Source organism: Quercus robur, chromosome 3, assembly GCF_932294415.1.
Source record: "Quercus robur chromosome 3, dhQueRobu3.1, whole genome shotgun sequence".
In the NCBI taxonomy this organism is placed as follows: Eukaryota; Viridiplantae; Streptophyta; class Magnoliopsida; order Fagales; family Fagaceae; genus Quercus; species Quercus robur.
The window spans coordinates 1,053,157-1,074,311 of NC_065536.1; the positions used below are offsets into that span (position 1 = coordinate 1,053,157).

The following is a 21,155-nucleotide window of genomic DNA, read 5'->3' on the forward strand; positions in this document are numbered from 1 at the left end:
AAAAGTATTGTGTGTGCAGCATTACTTACTCATGGAATATTTGTTCGGCTTTGTCTTTCATCTGTTGCGGACTGTTTTCATGAGGGTCATTTGCTCCTAGATGGTGAATATAAACATGCTCTGGCTTTTAGGGACACAGTTTAGGATGAATGCAGTGTTGTTTGAATGAATCTCCTCCGTTCATTATCAAGTAGTTATATGATGATGTACGATCTTCTATTTAATTGTCATAAAATTTATCGTCTTTATTACAAATCAAAGAAAAATACCCAAGTTCGATTTTAAAAATTAAGCCTAATGAACGTGCTCTTTATTAATGCCCCCACTTGAAAAAGCCATAATTGACCTTAATATATTTAGTTGTACTTTGACCATTAGAAAGCCCTCCTATGTAGTTTTAAGTTTTAACATGAACGCAGACCGCCCGCGTATTGCGCGGGATAATTTTTTTAGGGTAATTTCATTAAATATATTTGGGGTAATAGCACTCCCCTTCCTTGAGGTTTAGAGAAATGGCCCTCCACCCCAAACCTAAAGAGAAAAAACACTTCTCTCCCTTGAGTTTGAAGAAATTAACACTCTTAGGCTTAATTAACACTTCTCTCTTTCTGTTTATATTAATCACAAAATTATTTAAATTTTTTTAAGAATCTCTTTATAAATGTTTAACCATGGTTATTGAAAACATTACTCATAAATTTAGAATAAAAATACAAAATATATAAAATACGAAAACATTTGAAACGACAAATCTCTCCATAACTCATTGAGAAGAAAAGGGAAAAAAAGCAAAAGTCATTACTCAATATTTTGAAATTGAGGATAATTTTAGAAACCTACCCTTAAACATAGGCAGGTTAGTACACAATATTTAATATTAATTTAACAAAACTTGGCCAAACAAATGTAAAGGGAGAAAATATTTTTTTCCCTAGATTGTCATTTTTCTACACCTCAAGGAAGGGGAATGTAATTACTCCTATATATTGTTGTTGTTGTTGTTGTTGTTGTTTTAGTTATTAATAATTGATTTTTCATTTTCTTTTAAATCAATAAAAACCTTACAAATACCTTTTTTTTCTTATTTATAGAATATACATTTTTTTAAAACCTTTACATACACTCTTTTTTTTAAATGTGAATTTTTACATATACCGTAAGTAAAATCTATATATTCCATTTCTTTAGATGTGTTAAATCATAGACTACTACTTCATAATGATAGTAGCTAATTAATTTTATCATTTCTTTTTCGTAATCTCATTTGTAACATTTCTTAATATTATCATATATTTACTGACTAATGATTTGCAAAAAAGAGATGTTAAATGAGATGTGGCATCGTTCATTAAATTTTTTAAAGTAATTGTGTATGAAAATTAAAAGTAATTGGCATGGACAGTGGAGACAGGGGAGCATAAGAGGTTGGTCACTTTGGTAAGAGAATGTATTAACATTGGAACACCTACAAGGAGTTCATGGATTGATGAAATTATAGATCCCATGATAGCCAGCAAATATGATCAAGATAAGTTGGAACTTCTGGTCAAAGTGGCTTTGCAATGTGTGGCAAAAGACAAGGATGAGAGACCCAACATGAACCAAGTAGTAGAGATGCTTCTTAGAATGAGGATTAATGTTGTTGAAAAAATAATTTAGAAATTCTTTGTAATTTAAATTATGAAAACTTTTTCAAATTGTTCTCTTTCATTCTTTTCGTTGGATGTTAAAATATAAGTCCAGTAGGCTCATGCCCATTCAAGTCATGTAATACAGTATACTTCATTTTACCTTCTACTTCACTTTTATTTGTACTTCTATTGATGTAAAACAGATCGCCATGACTTATCTAGACTCTCACGTGCGCCTAAAATCATTGTGTAAGGCAAGAAGACACTAGTAGAAATCATGAGCCTCAGAATTGGAATCATATGAAATTTGGTAGGCTAAAGTGAAATGGTCTTCTTAGCAATAATTATTGCTATGCCATAAGGTATCCCCTAAAAATGGCAAATTCCTTCATTTAGGCCCCAAAACTGCAATTTTACCATTTATAGTAATTTTTATTTCCTTAATAACTTTTTGCTCAAAAGTCAGAATAAGGTCCCACTTGTCTTGGGACGACTCTTAAGATTAGTAGTTAATGATTCTTCACTTAACTCAATTTTTCCATTTTTGGTGAATTTCGGTATTTTGTTACCTAATCGCGTAATTAGTGCGAATTAGGGTTTCAGACGTTTTCCTTAATATTTATATGTTTTGTAGCCGTCAAAGGAAAATTAGACTATTACCAATAAACACAGACTTTTGTCAAATTCTTTCTTTGGTGGATTCCAGTTTATCTCCTTGTGGATTCGAGAAAACCACTCGTGGATTCAAGGTTTACTACCAGAAGCTAATAGTTTAGTTTCTGTTCTATCAACAGAGCATCATGTGTGCTTTCTTCGGACTTCCGCGACATCATGTATATTATACTTATACTTCTATGCATATATCAAAGGCATTACTCTATACAATTTGATACACAATTCAACGGAAACATTTAGTCTTTTCATTGTATAAGAGTCAGGGCTCTAGAAAAATTTTCTTCCATCTCTCCGATATTTTGCCATATCAAGCACTGCCATTGCAATTCCCATGGTCATTCCAATTATGTATAGACTAATTCAAACCAATTGTGTATTGATTTGATTCAACAACCACTCAAATCAACAAATTGGAGAATGACAAACCCAACCACATCGGAATCACTCAAAAAGGTTTTATTTTTTTTCAAATAAAGGTGTATTTTATTCAAATCAGCAATGTAGCTTTAGTATTATTCAAACTAGACCAAATTGGACTGAATTGACCGAAGTAGACCAAATGGACCTAACTGAACTGGAGTGGATCGAAGTAGACTGAAATGGACCGAAGTAGACTGAACTGGACCGAAGTGGATGAAGTGAACCCAAATAGACCGAAATGAACCGAATGTTGATCTGTAATTAGCATAACCAAGATTGTGTTTAGATATAAACTCAAACTCTTACTTCCAAAATAATCAAGTATTAACTCAAAAATAAATAAATAAATAAATTGAACCTGAGAGAGAGAGAGAGAGAGAGAGAGAGAGATACTAATTGTAATGGGGAACTAAAAAATACAACACCAAAATGTAACTGAAAAATACAACACCAAAATGTATGAACCCAAATTAGAGTTTATAAATCAAAATGATTCATCAATATAACATAGAATTGCAAGAAAGAATTAAAAAATAAATAAAAGAGAGAGAGAGAGAGAGAGAGAGAGTAGTTACTTTTTCAAGAGAGAATAATAAGAAATCTATAGAAAATAATATGAGAAGAAAAAGGTAAAAATAAAAAAATATATATATATAGTAATAAACACTAAATTATCCAAATTAGGTTATATAATGTAATGATATAACATTATATTCTTATATAATATATTTATAATGCAATATGATAACATTGATCTATGAAATCAGAGAGAAGAAAAAAGAGAACAACTTAATCAAATCAACCAAAATTAGAGTTCCAAATAATACAAAATTTCATTAACCTAAAGTAGAGAATCTAGAGATGCAAGAAATTTTTTTTTATTTTTTTTTTAAATCCACCAAAAAATGAAAAACAAAATTTTGAGAGAGAGAAAGAGAGAGACATAACATTTTGTTTGTAGGAAAAATATATATAGAATGAGAGAGATAATTGTAAATTTATAGTAAGAGAAGGGGAATAAGATAAAGCCAAAAATAAATGAAGATAAAGGGATAGATGAAAAGTGATATTAAAGTAGATAGTAATAGGAAGATGTAATTGTTGATTTTGCTCAATAGGAGCGCAGAAAAAATAAATACTAAGCTTTAGCTTTTAGATATATATAGATAGATAAATATGTACCTTTTTTTTTACTTAGTTTTTTCTTAAAATAATAGGCGACGAATGCAAATGTAAAACCCTTTATCTATGGGAAATTTTCATCAATTGAGTAACTATTTTGAAACTCACTTTAACCCAATCAGGTCATGGCGGTTCTCCCAAAGCTATCTTAACATTCTTCGAAAAGCCTTTTATCCCTTACTGTTATAACCCTAATCACACCACCAGCTCCCTCTGGTCCAAGGCTTTACAAGGAAGAAACACAAGAGCTTAGGATGTGTACTCCTTTATATTCCTATCACTAATAAGAGGAAGGTTTTCCCAAAACCAATTTCTAGACTCCAAGGAATGAAACTCCATTATAGCATGTCATAAAATTTCACAAAACCAATCTTGATTGGCATTTGGGCTTGCTTCCCTTGAATTTCATAACAGCCTTTTGGAATATACATTGTTATCTATTGCTCTCCTACCAAAGATGAAGCTCACCTGAAGTGGATTAATGAGTTCATATGGGAAAGGCTTCATATGTCTGGCCAACAGCTTAGTAACAACCTTGTAAAGCATGTTAAATTAACCAATAGGCCAAAAGTGTCCAACATTTACTACTTTCTCTTTCATGTACTTATCAAAGAATAATGCTAAAGATATAAACTATTTTATAAAAAAATTTACAAACTGCTGATATGGTAAGTGATTATTAATAAATAAAAAAGTTATATTAATTGTGAGCCTTAATGAAAATCAATAAGAGGTTTGCCACATCAACATTTTGTAAAAATATTGTAAAATAGTTTGTGACTATAGCATTACTCCTTATCAAATTTTACATGTCGGAAAAAATCAAAGAAAAGTCTATATACAATGGAGAGAAGATGAATCCATAAATTCCTTTATTACAGTTCAGAAATTTCTATTCTTCCACAAAAAAAAAAAAAAAAAAAAAATATGAATGCATAATGAAATTTTTTTACAACTCAAATTAAACAAAACTTCTAAATTATTTCAACAAATATTAATCCTCATGGCCTATAAGCATCTCTACTACATGGTTCATGCTGGGTCTCTTAACCCTGTCGTCTGCCACACATTGCAAGGCCACTTTGACCAAAAGTTCCATCTTACCCTTGTCATATTTGCCAAACATCATGGGATCTATAATTTCTTCAATCCATGACTTCCTTGTTGCAGTTCCAATGTTAATATACTCTTTTACCAAAGTGACCAACCTCTTATGCTCTATTGTGTCTCCACTGTCAGAGGTATGCATGCCACCTGGGCTCTTTCCAGTCACCATCTCCAACAACACAATTCCATAGCTGTAAACATCCACTTTAGAAGTAATGGAAAGATTGTAAACACACTCAGGAGCCATGTAACCTCTAGTTCCCCTCATCCTTGGGAAGCTTGAATGATCACTCATGCTTCTACTTACTAGTTTAGACAAGCCAAAATCCGCTACTTTTGGTTGAAATTTGGAATCTAGCAATATATTCTGAGGCTCTACATCACAATGTAAAACCCACTCTAAGCACTCTTCATGCAGATAAGCTAAGCCTTTTGCAGTGCCCATTGCTATTTCAAACCTCTTCTTCCAATCAAGTGCATTAGAACTAATATTTTCAGCTAAAGATCCATGTTCCATGTACTCATACACCAGAAGCTTATGCTTTCCCTCTACACAATATCCCCACATCTCTATTAAGTACATGTGGTTCAACATGCCAATGGTGCTTACTTCAGCTAGAAATTCTGCTTCTCTTGGTTAGCTTCATCGAGTCGCTTGATTGCTGCAACCTGGTGATCAGGCAGTACACCTCTGTATACTGTCCCTCCTGTTCCTCGCCCAATCACTTCTTTGAATCCCCGCGTTGCCTTTCTTAGCTCATCAAAGGTGAATTGCTTAAATTTAGTTGTGAGGAGATATCCTTGTGAAGCAGGATTTGGGTTAGGATGTTTACTAGTTCTTAACAAGAATAACCAGACCAGCAAAACACAAGTCACCTCCATACCTCCCACTGCAGTGGCAAACCAAAACAAAAGCTTTACGGTCTTGTTTTCATATGTTCTTATGATTTGCTTGGATAGGTTGGCCGAACATTGTAAATTGAATTCTTCATCAGGAATCTTGCTATAAAAAAGACCAGCTTTTGGCAGTCTTAAATAAAAATCTCCAACAAAATTTGGTGATTGGTGTCCGCTCATTAGTAGATACTTGGGGTAACAATTATAGTAACCACTACCCTCATTGTATTTATATTGGAAGCCATTGCAATCACACCTATTCAGGCACTGTTCTTGACAAAATTGAAAGGTAACATTCTGATAGAAGAAGATATCTGAGCCATAGAATTCAGCATGAGCAAGTTGGACAAAGCTAGACTCATCTGTATGGTTGCAAGGGATGCTCAATTCTGGTTCGCACCCATAAGACCAATCAGTCTGATCTTTAATCTTGAAGCCCTGCAAGCAAGAGCATCTCCTGCCAGAAAAATGATCATACCTGCAAAGATTGTTAGGTCCACATATGCCATGAATCCTGCATGGGTCAGAGAAGGCTTGCCATGTTACAACCCATTCCCAACTCCCATTCATCTTTTGCAGGCTGTATAATCGCAAGTTGCCATCAGGGTCAAGTGTTAATCGTCTGTGAGTTACCACACCAAAATCTGTTGGATTGAATTGAAAATGATCAGATGACTCAAAATAACCTGAGTCATGTAGTAGTGCACGTCTACTAGTATTGTACATAGACCTTCCAGCTTGTCCAGGGTCTACAAGCCATGGATCCGGCCAGTAGAGACTGGACATTGATGGACCTTGGAAAAGCAGGCGGAGCACATTATCATTGTCAAAAAAGAGCTTATAGTTGCCAGATGAATAGACATCTTGGCTTTTTCTTGAGATAAGGCTTGACATCATGGTGATTGCTTGTTGAGGTAGAAGCGTATCTGATGGTGAATCAAAGCTTTGCCAGATGACAACACCTTTGGAATTATGAAGAACGAGATTGCCTGTGTTTTAGAGCTGTAGTTGTAAATTGGTGACCTCTAATGAGGTCAAGTCCACTGCTTTAGTTGTCCAAATGGTGATACCAAGTGAATTGGTTAGTAGAAGCTAGCTGTCTGCCAAAATAGAAAGCACTAAACCTCTTCCATTAACAGGTTCATCTCAGTTTGCCATCCAAACAACTGTGGGAATTGAAGACTTGTTTAACCATATGGCAAAGCAAAAAGCATTATCTCCAACAGGGAAAAACCCCGCAGAGAATTCACCATTTTCTGAAACCAATTTGTCACTTGGTTTCTCAACTGATAGAGATGTGCCTTTAAGAGTGTCCAATGTATTAGATGAAGATAGAGGAAGAGTTTGTAGCAGACATAAAAGAAGGAAGAAAATTGAGATATCCATAAGGAAATGCAAGAGGTATTGCACAATTGAGATCTTTCTACTTCTTAAATAATCTTCATCATTGTAAGGTTGAATTTAATCAACCATCTTGTTGGCTTTATTCCGTGCCAAATTGTTTGTATTTCAGCAATTAGTAACCTTGTATTTAGGTGGGATTGTTGTAAGGGTAGTGAGTGAGATAGTGTGATGAAATGCTCAAGAGTGTGCAAGAAAATAGAGACTTGCGACTGGATCTCGAGGGTGACTTGCGGCTGCAAACTGCCAGAAGATGCACACGTGCCAAGCACGCCAAAAGTTGTAGCGTCATGCTAGCTAGAGCACTATAGGACAAAATAGGACAACTGGTCGTTCTGTTATCTCGCGGCTGGATCTCGTGACTCAGTCAAGCCGCGAGCCAGCCCTGTTTTGAAAAACCTGACTCTTCACATTCCATTCTCACCCCAGTATAAATACCCCTTATACCCACAAAAGAAAGAGAGCTTCCAGAGAGAATTTTGAGAGAGAAACCCTAGAGTAAAACAAGATTGATTCATCCACAATCTTCACATAAGAGACTCTTTAAATTCCTTAACTCTCTTCCTCTCCATTGTTAAACCCTTGAGATGTCTTTTACCAAAACCTTTTCTCACCATATCCATTACTATGAGAGAGCTGTTTGGTGTTTTGGGAAGCAGTTAGGAAGGAACCAATCTACATTGGTTGATGCTATGGTCAAGTAGCGGAATCCGGGAAGCTAGGAAAGAAATAGGTTCGGCGCTATCTCGTTGGAGCAAGAAGCTTAGAGGGCTTAGGTACATTGGGTAGATTAGGCTTGGAGGGTCTATTACTGTTCATGTATCCCAACTACATTTTCTAGTGGACTACTTACCACTTGGAGGGCGGTGGAGAGGTTTTACGCCGAGGGCTTCAGTTTCCTCTTCGATAACACATCGTGTGTTGTCCTTGTGTTTGCATCTTCTTTCCCTTAATCTTTGCCTTTTATTTTCTGCTGTGGATGTGATTTTAATTGGCTTAGATTGATTATCAATTCTGTTTATAGCTTGTGTTCATTTTCCGCACACTAGTTGTTTGTCATAAAACTTGAATTAGTTATTTTGTAATTGGGGGTCTAAACGTTCAAGGATGTTTTATACACTGATTGAACTTTCAATCATATATAATTGAAGAACGAAATCTGAACTGCCCACTTGTTGAAATAGTCTTTCTACTTGTTTGCCTGCCCGCTAGTTACGCACACCAAGACTTTTTATGATGTATTGCCAAGAAAATATAAACAATAAATTAATTAATTAATTAAACAAGGAAAAAGACTATGCATACGGACCAACTTCTAAATGAAGATTTTCTATACGTGATTTTAAAATAAATAAATAAAAATAAAAACCTCTAGTTTCTGCATAACCTTTTTTTTTTCTTGAATATTTTCTGCAAACTGTTCATTATGATGGCTGATTGTATTCACATTCCAGCAAACATTTAATATTGATTTGTTGACTCGTTACATGCTTAGTCCAATCAATATCAATATTATTATCATCTATATATATATATATATATATATATATAATAGCAGAAGCTGAGAGAAAATGAGTTTCTAGAATTAAGGAGGTAATGACAAATAGGAAAAGTCCCTACCTAAAATTCAAACATGTGTAACTTTAAAAAGCGATACATTATATTGTTTGGCAAGGCCACAACACCGTTTAAAAAAAAAATATATATATTTAACCGGTTAAAATACAATTAAAAGGACTTACAATACTCCCAAAAAACACTTGTGTTACTGAGAACGAAGAAGGAGAGAAAGATCGAGAGATCAAAAACTGAAACCCAAAACATTAGACACCAATCAAGATGAAGAAGAGCCGTACAGTCTCTTCCAATATCCCCAAACTCTCTCTCTCTCTTCTCACGAACCCTAATCTTTTTCTTGAAGAATATTCAATCCCTTCAATCCAGGCTACAGGTTTGTTCTTTAATTTAATCTTTTTCCAATTTAAGGTTCACGTATTTGTTTCTTTCCCTCTATATTATTGAATTCCTCAAATTTTTAATTTTTTTTGAAAAATCAGATTTGAATCGATCTTTGTGTGTGTATGGCGAACGGTATGGATTCGGAGGAGTTCGTGTTGCTATCTTGGGTTCGGACGGGTCACAAGCGCGAGTTCACCTTCGCAATGAAGGCGCAATCAGAGATCTGCGGGTCCTTGGGTCGGACCCGGTCCAGGAAGACCCGGAATGAGGCTGTGGCGACCAATAGAAGCAAGAAATTGAAGAAGTCGGATCCGAAGGACGCCAAGAATGACGAAGTTATGGATTAGAAGGCGAAGGATTTGGTCGATTCGATGAGCGAGGAGGAAGCAAAAAGCGACGTGGTGGACCTAACGAGCGACGACGAGCCGAAGGGGCACTTGGAGAATCGGAATTGGTCGGAGAAGGGGGTTCCAAGAAGGACAAGTCAATGCTGGTTTTCGACGAGGAATTGAAGGGTGGAGTGGTTGTAATGGTTTAGAATCCTGTGAAGGAAGAGGAATTAGTGTGTGAAAGCAAGCCGAATGTGAATGAAGAGATGAAGACGGAGCCGGGAGTCGAGAAAACGAATGAGGATTTGGTTAACGATGAGAAGATTGAGGGGGTTAGCATAATGTTTTTTTTTTTTTTTTTTTTGGTTTCTCTCTTAATCAAATATTGTTTCTGCCAGTAGTTTGCATGGTTAATTGATGGGGGTAATGCTCTTTTTTTGGGTGCTCTTTCTTTGTATGTTTTTCCTTGGCGTATATAACCTTTGGCTTTCTATTTGCTTTCTAATGTATTCTTTTTTTTTTTTAATTCAAATGTCTTTCGTTAATGTTTCCTTTACCTTTTTGCTTTCTCTATTTCTTATTGTGTTGATTATAGGGTTTTGATTGAGGATTTTGGGTTAAATATGGTTTCGATAAAGGTATTTTGGTTATAATTTGTTTTTGCTTAGCTTTGGTTTTGGTTTGGATATTTGGATGATTTTTTTTTTGGGGTAATTTTGCAATCATCGTAGAGAGCAGACTGAATCAATATTGGATAGCATCTTTTGCTTTTTTGTTAGATTTCTGATTCAATATCTTGGTTTCTCTGTTTGTGTTTGGCTTTTGGTGGGCATCCAGATTGGAATATATATTGACTTTATCTGTGGCATTGAAAATTTCATTGTAATGTGGCAACTGTGGAATGATAAGGTAGTGGGCAATGATTATGATCATTGTCAAAGACAATTGTGAAGAAGGCTTTAGACCTTTAGATTTGTTCTATTAATGTTCTCCAGATTTTTTGCTTTCTTACTCTTTTTTCATGCTTGATCTGTTCTTCTTTCCCCCCTATGTATGATGCTTTTATTAGATTTTTTTTTTCCCTGTTTATCTGTCATTGATTTTCCATCTGTGTATAGAGCAGAAAGTAGAAAAGTCAATTTTTTTTCCTGATTTTAAATTCAGTTACTTCTTCATTCTGCAGCCTTTGAAATGATTTGGCTTTGCTTGGAATGTTTGGATTTATTTTTTGGGGTACTCCAGACTTATAATTCAAATGATAAGATATTTAGATTGTTTTAATACTTGGGCTGCTAATTAATATACAACAGATTTATCTTAACTGAGTTAACAGTGTTTGTTTGACTGTTGGCTGAGTTTTGTAGCATGATACGTGTTTGACAAAATGTCTTATGGACTTGCATTTTAATTCTTTAGAATTATGTTGTTTAGAAAATATATACGTGCAAAACAAATCCTCTGACTTTTAATACCATTAAGATGATTGCACTATAGACTCAGAGGTATTAAAAGATGGTTTTATTATTGACTCATAAAATAGACGCCTACAAAAGAGAAGGCCAAGGATGGCCCATAGCTGTATGATGCCAATTACTATCTTTTCGATCCAAGGTTCTTTTTCTCTCTTTTGTTTTTTTGGTAATATGTTTGAAATATTCATAGAGGAATGCCTCCAGACCATAACCACCACCTTATACTTTGTAGGGCTGGAGTTGTCATTGTTCACAAAGGTCAATAATCTGCTTATTTACTTTGATTTCAAGGAAACATTTAAAATATAAATGAAAACAAACCAGCAGTAGTTTTACATAAATAAATTTTTAAAGTAAACATACTAGAATTGAGATACTTACTTCAATGCTTTTAACTGGCTTAGTGTAGGGGGATCTCTTGGGTTCTGCACGTCTAAATATTGTAGTGCTTTTTACACTTAAACTCACATGACTGAATTTAAATATATAACTAAAGGAACTTATTGTGCATTTTTCATTCTTGAAGAGAATTTTCATGTTGATGATCATGACATGTATTTGTTTGGGGAAAAAATATAGTTGCACTTTTAATGGTTTTCAGCTCACTATGAATATAATTTAGTATAAATGTGTCCACATCTTTATTTGATTAAGCTTCAGTTGCATAAGAAAGTTAAGCTTAAAGTACGTAATATGGATATGTTTTACACATTTTGATGAATCGTTTTCCTTAAATGTCAAACATTGTAAGAAACAAAAAACAAATTGTTGTAGGAAAACCAAAGGCTGCCAACTCCATCAACAATCAAAAAATAGAAGTAGCAGAAAGTTTAACTAATAATTCTCCACTTGCTTCCCTCATAATTGTTGAAGCTCTAAAATGCCAATCCAAATGCTTCACAAATAATTAAATAACTTATCTTTCCTATTTTTTTTCTTGAAGGAAACATATATTTTATTGCAATTGCATCAAGGATAAATTGTAACTAGAAATTGCATTAGACTTGAATTGGGTTGAATAGAAAGTATTGACTTTTAAAAAAATAATAGAAAACTAATCCAAAAAAAAAAAAATGCCTCTACGATATAAGTTGCATTGTTAGGAATATCCCGCGCATTGCGCGGGTTAAAGACTAGTATATATAAAAGCAGAGACCTCATAGGGAGTGCATGAGGTTCTACCAAGTGACACACTCCTTGAAAGGAGAATTGAACTCTCACCACAATCTTCCAAATTGTCATTAAATACTCTTTTTTTGGGTGAATGCATCATTATTAATTTACTACTCTTTTTAGATACAACATCAGTAATTTACTAATTAAACTTCAAGTAATAGATAAGATAGAGGGATGTTAATTATTAATGACTCTTCATAACCTTTGGTCTAATTTTCTAAAAGCAAAGGTTCTTTTTTTTACCTTGACAGTCAACCATTGGGCTTGAGGTTAATATTCTGCATTGAATCATTGACTGTATACATGATATAATACTGAATAGTAATAAATAGTAGAAAAATTCTTGGTAAATTGAAAGAATTATCGTAAAATTGTTAACATTCCAAAGTAAGTTCCTGTATTTGAATTTATGAGAAGTAGATGAATCCATTGGAGGTGCATTGGTCCAAGAGAACTAGGCTAATCACTAATCAGGTCTCTCCCATCTTATTAACATATAAATAGAGGACCATATCAACCTTTTTATTCCATAGCTATACACACAAGTTTGTGACATCTTGACAAATAAAGCAAATTGTCAAAAATTTGTTTTTTGGCGCCCAATTTTTCATTTTGTTGAGTTTGTGGTACCTGCAGTTGCCACAATTGTTCCCGTGGCGGTAACAATGGTGCGAGTTTTGGCACATGCGGTGGCACCCGTGGTAGCAATATCTGCTATAGTTATTATTGTGAGGGCAATCCAGAATATGGTTTCTTAAATTCAGCTTTTGGAAAGGAGTATGAGTATCCATATGCATACTTATGTTTGGCAATTTACTATGTAAATTTACAAAATGTTCTATGTATGATGAAGATTTGAAAGCTTTATGAGGGCATCGATATATATGTTCTAAGAATCACTTTTCAACCACTGTGGTTCTTGGTTGATAAGTGCCTGCATATTACAAAAGGTTATTTTCATATTAGTTTGGGATACATACAAAAAATAATAAAGTATTGCTAGAAAATTTTCTTCATTTTAAGCTTTAACAAGATTTGATTAAACATTGACGTTTGGAGGACAAAGGTAATTTTTATCTTTTATGTTGATGTCTGTAATTTCTTTAACATTGTAAATATAGTTTTCACATTACTCTTCTACAACTCATAATGAAACACTACATAGACAAAGAATACCCAGTTTTGGAATAAAAAGTATGTCTAAGGAGTAGGGTTTAGATTGAATTTAGTTTTACTAGCAAACTTTGTAGATTAACTGTGACTAACAATTGAAATATTCTCAAATGTCACATCAAAGACAAAAAAAAAATTAAATATTGAATTTTTGTTTCATTTGGTTCAATGTTTCAAAACTTTTCAAATTAAAAAATTAATATTATTATTTTCCTTTGGACTTATGGTTTTTGTAAAGGCTGAAATTGATTGTGAGTGTTTGAGATGTGTATTTTGTTTTAGAAATAAGGAGAAAAAAAGAGGGACATTTTGTAACAACTTTTATTCTACAATATTACTCCAAAGTTGTTTTTTTTCCCCCTCATTCCTTGAATTGAATAATCATAATGGTTATGTGTGTGCAATTTATAATTGTTGTTTTTTATGTGTGTAACAACTTTTATTCTACAATATTTTGTTGTTTTTTAATAGCTTTGACAAAATTTATAATTTAAATATTAGGACTCTAAAGATGGACCCTACCAAAATGAAAAGAGCATATGGTCTCCAAAAAATATATAGAGAGAGAATTACTCATAACGTACAAACTGTATCTGGTGACTTAGAAATATCTAAGTTGGTGAACGGTTACGGTGGTGAATAGAGACTATACCAATAATCATAAATGAATAGAGACTAATATATAGTGTCTGCACATGCGAGGTACAGTGCTCCGTCCCCACACAGCCACACCGTCCATCCACACGTAAAAGACTTTTAAAGTCTCTCACCAAATCCAATAAAAGTCTCTTTGCTTTGTTGTTTTCAGACCAAGACTTGGCATGTCATGTTAGACAAATGAGAAAAATTAATGAAACTAGGAGATATTGATAGCATAGGATATCCTACTTATCATTGGAAGACTTTGTTTAATATTACCAAATATTGTAATTTTGTTCCTGCGAGTACGGCATCTAGACAATTTTGCTATCGGAAGAGTTAATCAAGATTAAGTCTAGGTCTTGGGGGGGTTTTTTGTTTTATTTTTTCATTTTTGGGACCATTAATTGCTTAAAATTTTGGATCTAGCTGTAAGAGCTTATGCATGTTTATCACAATGGTCATACTTCAGAGTGGTATATCAATGTGGGAAGATGTTTCCATTACTCAAGACAAAGAGAAAATGGGAGTTGTTAGTAATATGTGCTAGTGACATTATTTGACCACTGAATATAACAATCATTTTAGCCCTTCCCTGAATGATTTTCTGGGTCAGTTTTTGAACAATGGTTAAGTTTGTAATCCAAATTCTCTTTCTTTTGGGATAGATTTCAAAGTAAACACAGTACATTGTAAAGTTTCAATTGAACTTCTGACTATCCTTTAACGTGGATATATGTTATTAGAGGATCACAATTCGGTTCCCTTCGACTATTCTAATAACAGGCCTGCAAGACACGATGTGGAATGTCATAAATGACTTGAGTATGCCTCCATTACTTATCACCAATTAATTGATTTTAAAGTAAAATGGTACATCTCATGGTCTAACATATACATTTTACATTCGTCAATTTCACATATGACAGCCATTGCAAACACCTGTTACCAAAAATGTCAGTCAACTTTTGACAAACTAACTTCTTGTTATGTTAAATAAGCAACTTGCTCAAATAATTTTCAATATACTAGTCAATAGTATAGCCTATTGTGGTTTGCTAATTAATTTTTCCTATTAGCAGCTGGTATTCGGGCAGGTTGGATCTACTTCTAACTCCAAAATGCTCTCACTCGGGATTGGAGGCAAAACGTAAACAGACTTTGATGTGGACATAACATCTTGGGTGGCTTCCAATTAAATGGTTAATATAATATATAAAGACATTACTAGACCTAAAAGACTTAAACTTACAAGTTTTGACTCAATTATATTATATTAATTACTTACTCTTGTCATTATTTATTTAATGGAAGAACTCACTCACTCGTGTATACTTAACAAATTTATTATATTTTTATAGAAATTTTCAAGAATAAGAAAACAGCTTTTTATTTGTAGATTTAAATGGTATAGACATAACAAAATTCTTAATAAAATTCTTAAAAGTTTGAATATTGTAATCTTTGTATAATAGGTTTATATATGGGGTTTTTTTATTAGCCTTGAATCAAGGACAATAGTGACAAGCACCATTATTGGGCAGGTGATCCCACATCCTGTATGACAGAGACAATGACCACACGAGTCTCACATGAAACTAGAAAATATTATATTGATAGCATAGGATATCATACTTGTCATTGGAATACTTTGATTTTTTTTTTTTTAACTTTCTGAATTTTTTATGATGTATTTACTTGTTTTTCCTTGGAATTTATATTGTTAAGGCTATTGAGTGAAAGACTAATTGAAAAGAGAAAAACGGAAACAACAATATAACATGGTTTACATCTACATTGAAAAGCTCTTGAAAACTATATCTTTGTTATTCGTATTTTTATAAATATAAACACAATGTAGGATTTACATACAATAAAATCCTAGGCTACTCTTACACTAAACCTAGGGTTTGTTTACTTACTCTACAAGTATATGGGCTTACGAATGGTTTGATTTTATTGGGCCATAATACTTCTAAGTTCTAACACACCCCCTCAAACTTAAAATGAATCCTTGATTTTGAAATGTCTTCAATGTATAACATGACCAATCTGGAAATGCAAAAAACGAACGTCGGTGATAGCGAATGGCCGCAGTTGATTAGACCATGGTTGACAGCAACTACTGAAAATTGCATCCACGCGCGAATGGAAGTATCATATTCATATGTGGACAATGTTACTAGTGGTTGCACGACATATGGTTCACAGGATGTGTCAGTGTCTACCCTCAAAAGGCTTATATAAGATTGATAATGGTTATGGGGTTATGTGAGATGCTTGTGCATATGAGCACACAGGATCATGATGGCACGTGGTCTTAAATATAAGTTTTTTTAAAAGTTTTTAAATTGGTGTCTATAATTTAAATAAAATAAAATAAAAAGTGGTCCATCAGCTGTAAACAATAATTCAGAAGTATCAATAAGGAATAATAAGGAATAATATAGTTATCAAAAAAAAAATTAATAAGGAATAATAATAATCTTTAAAAAAAAAAGTCTCAATAATATTCTTTATATCTTGTGTTAAAAAAATATATATATATTCTTTATATCTCTAGTGGATTCTATGTATTTCATTACCGAAGAAAAAACTAAAAATATATATATATATTTTTTAAACACTAATTTCAACTGTTATGCCTACTGTGAAAATGAGTATGTGAATTTTCTTACTTTCACTCAACAATTAAGTACAATAGTAGAAACTTAAAGCTTTTAATAACATTTTTTTAATGACAGTGGATAAAATTATGTTAAAAAAACCTATAGTGCGGCAAGACCCCGTGTGTTTTACGCTGCGTAGACTGACCAGTGACCAACAGAGTATAAGCTGAATTCACCTAAGAGTAAGACTGCACTAAGCTCAATAAGGAGTAATAAGTTCTCGATTGTAATATTTGCCTAATTGAAATCACGATTCCACGCACAATATTGATATTTTAATTACATGCTTAATTATATAGTCTAGTTTAGAACAACTTGAGGATAGTGTTTAATAATTAATATATACACCAAATATAGTAATTTTGTTCCTGCGAGTACGGCATCTTGGAGACTTTGTTATTGGAAGAATTAAACAGGCCTCCTTTGGGCAACGTTCTCTTTCTTCAATTGATTTTCAAGCAAAATGTAAGACAGTCATTGTATATACCTGTCACCAAAAATGTCAGTCAACTTTTGACAAACTAATTAATTTCTTGTTTTCTTACATACGCAACTTGCTCTAAAATGTAAGTTCAAAATTTTGGTCAATAGTACAGTGCATTGTGCTTTGCCAATTAATTTACTCTATTAGCAGCTGGAACTCAAGCAGGTGGGATCTGCTTCTAACTTCAAAAAACTCTCACTTGAGATTAGAGGGCCAAATGCCAACCAACTTTGTTTGGGAAATAATATAGGGACACTATTTGACTCAAAAGACTTAAATTTGTGAATTTGGGTTCAACTATAGTATGTTAGGGGCTGTTTTGTTTTTAAAAAACTATCACTCGTTACTCTTCACTCAATTTTCATCATTCATCACTCAACACTCTATAACTCATCACTTATCACTGAAAATAGCACAATTTTCTAAGGTGGCATGTTTGGCACTTGTTTCCAATTTTGGCACTTAATAACTCAAAAAATTTTACTTTTTGTGGGACCCACGGATTGACTAGGTATAGCTTTTACTTCTTATTTCTTATTTCTTTTCTTTTTTTCCCTTCAACCCTCAATACCCAAACTCACCAAACCCAATGAAAAAAAAATAGAGAAACCAAGCCCAGACCCAGCATAAAAATAAATTAATTAATTAATTAAATTAAATCAAAATAAAAACCCCAAAAACCCAATGTGAAAAGGAAATAAAAGAAGGAAAAAAGAAGAAGAAGAAGAAGAAGACTAGACTGATTTGACTACTTACATGCAGTGGGTCCCTTAAATATGTGTGTATTTACCAAAATGTTATCATAACTCTATTTTTATAACTCAAAAACACCTAAAAGTTGTTTTCAATTTCCATAACTCATCATTCAAAAATCAGAGAATTGAGTGATAGATGGAAACAAAAACTGGAAACACATCCAAACACACTACTCAGTTGTGAGACTCACCAATTTTGAGTTATAGGTGATGGAAACAGAGTTATAGATGATGGAAACTGAAAATCCAAACAGCCTCTTAAGTATTAACCACTTCCTTTGGTCATTCTCATCCAATATGAGACTTCACTAACTAGTGTATTCCTAACAAATTTATTATGTTTATATATTTTATAGAATTCTTCCATGAATGAGAAATCAGTTTTTTATTTATAGATTTGAAAGGAATAGACTAAACAAAATTCTAAATAAAATTCTTGAAGGTTTGAATATTGCAATCTTTGTATGAAGCTTTTTATTAGCCTTGAATCAAGAACAATAGTAACAAGCACCATTATCGGGCAAGTGGTCCCACACCATGTATGACAAGGTTTAAGTGGGCCAAAATAATGACCACACGAGTCTCGTTTTTTTTCCATCAAATAAATAAATTAACCAAATTTAACCAATTATGATTATCAATAGATTTTAGGTTATTATCACAGATTTAACAAGTCAGCAAATAAACTAATAAAGCAATAAAGAAAAGCACATAGAAAGAGAGTGACAAAATGGATTTTTCACATGAACTTCGTCTGTTATTTCGAGAACCACCTCGAAGATTCTCTTCATAGCAACTAAATTCAATGGTTCTATGACTTCAACAATTGATCTACAATATTCAATGGAACCTTCTTTAGATCGATTTTTCTTGATCTCTGGTTTGGTGATAATAAGAGAGAACAACGGTGAGATGGATAAAATTGGTTGACTAAGTGAACAAATAGGAAATGTTGGTCCTTGTAAGTACTGTGAGATGGATAAAATTGCCAAACCAACTGGCATATAGGCGTGGTTCTCCACCAAAAAGCATTTAGGCGCTTTACCTTAACCTCTAGAGTGCTAGAAACAGTCTTGCAATTAGTCAAGATGGCTTTGGAAAGAAGATCATATGCATATTTAGCCTAAGAGAGATGATACCCATTATGGGTGGAAGTGACCTCAAGTCCAAGGAAATAGTTCAAACTCCCCAAATCAATTATCTCAAAGTTCTTATTGAGAAAATTTTGAAGAGCTCATATCCCTACAATGTCATCATCTCCAATAATGATTATAGCATCAACATAAAAAGAAGAATATATTAGAGTATATTGATAGTCATTTTGAGGATGAAGAGTGTAGAACCATAAGAGTTAGGGATAAAACCATGTTGAGCAATTACAAACCTGAATTGGACAAATCAAATAGCCTACTTGAGTCATGGCAAACTCTACCTGAGGAATGCACAGGAGCTAAAGGAGGTTGTATACATACTTCAAAAGAATCACCATCCAAGAAGCATCCATCTAAAATAGAATCCAAAATAAAGATCAAACGAATGTCAAAGGCACCGGCCCAAAAATGAAAGACTTTAGAGCCTTGGCCCAAAGATAAAAGACTTATGGCCTGAGACCAAGAATGAAAGAGTTTAGAGATTTATATACTTCAATATAGATGGGCAATCATCTAATGTAATGAGACCACTAATTGATGAGATTTTCCTCACACTTGACTTGATGCAGGTTTTGATTAAACGAATTCCTTTCAGTGCTTGTAGACCTACTGATCTATTAATTTGGAGCAGGACTAAATAAGGGCAATTTTTATTTTATTTTTGGTTGTAAAATGTGCATATTTTATGTACATGGAAGCAAAGTGGCGAGGAGAAAGCTTTCAATTAAGCCCCACCGGACAGAACCATGTAAGAGACTAGGCCCCCAATTTTTTTGAATAATTGTATTTTTATTTTTATTTTTATAAAAAAAAAAAATAGGTTGAAGAAAATTATATTTGCTCCTCACTCCTAATTAAAACTAGCCCTACAAAAATTAAAATTAGTCAAAGTTTTTGTTTATTTTTTATTTACAGAACTTTTTTTCTTTTTTAGTTGAGAATAAAAAAATTTTATTGAAACAACAAAAATTAAACAAACTACACTAAATATTATCCAACTAAGTTTGAGGGGCAGAGCCTAAAACAAATGAATCAGCTAACTCGTTCGATAAAGACCAGGTTGCTAAAAAGTGATTCTCTTGAAACCAGTTAAACTATATATATTCTGAGAGAGAGATGCCAACCTAATGTGAATCAGTAAACAGTCCTTCAATTCCCCATGAATCCTCCCTACCATCAGGTTGCTAATTAATTTTTCGGTTAAACACAATATTGGATATATAATGAAATAGTAACTATATTTTAAGATTATGGGAAAGTTAACTATAATATTTGACTTTTAAAAAAAAGAAAAATGTAAACATTTCAAATTCCAATGCTAGTGATGCAAGACCAAGCTTGACAATTTATGGCGATATTGTGAAGAATATTCGTGATTGCTGCAATGATTTTGACTGTACTTGTTTTTTATGTAATTACAAATTAGCAAATCTTGTAATAAAGTTGCTAGCAGCTGCTTTTGTTGGAATAGGGGATCCTCAAATCTGGATTGAGGAGTGTCCACCTATTTTCCAACCCATTGTATATTTTGATTCTTAGTTTTTGGGGGAATGGATTTTCGTTTCAATCAAAAAATTTCTAATAATCTTAAAATAAATAATAAAAAAATGCACACTATCATTAGAGAGGGTGGGTGAATTTAGGAACAATAAGTTTAAAAACATGAAAATTTTCACAACTTTCATGGGGGCAAATTCTTATTAATAGGTAAAAAAGTGATATTGTGGTAGATCTTGATGAAACCTATAAAAATTTGTTAACTCAGCTATGATAAAAAGTATTGTGCGTGTAGCAATACTTACTCCTCACGGAATATCTATTCGACTTGGTCTTCATCTGTTGCGAACCATTTTCATAAGGGTCATTTTCTCCTAGATGGAAAGGAGTCATTGTTTCAAAATGGTGAATATAAACATGCTCTAGCTTTTAGGGGCATAGTTTAGGATGAATGCAGTGTTGTTTGAAAGAATCTTCTCCTTTCATTATCAAGTAGTTATATGATGATATACGATCTTCTATTTAATCTCTCTCATAC

The 21,155-nt window shown here is 33.2% G+C and overlaps 1 protein-coding gene and 1 long non-coding RNA gene across 2 annotated transcripts in view; one reads left to right on the plus strand and one right to left on the minus strand.

Moving 5' to 3' along the window:
* Positions 1 to 4,902: 4,902 nt before the first annotated feature.
* The window catches only part of LOC126716506 (putative receptor protein kinase ZmPK1), a 35,790-nt gene continuing 19,537 nt past the window's right edge, over positions 4,903 to 21,155 (minus strand). The window contains exon 3 of the mRNA XM_050417325.1: positions 4,903 to 5,116. Within this exon, the coding sequence (XP_050273282.1) occupies positions 4,903 to 5,116 (214 nt within the window). The remainder of the gene's footprint in view (positions 5,117 to 21,155) is intronic.
* On the plus strand, positions 9,058 to 9,969 carry LOC126716600 (uncharacterized). The gene is made up of 2 exons (XR_007652142.1): positions 9,058 to 9,264; positions 9,371 to 9,969. It is a non-coding gene; the product is annotated as an uncharacterized LOC126716600 (long non-coding RNA).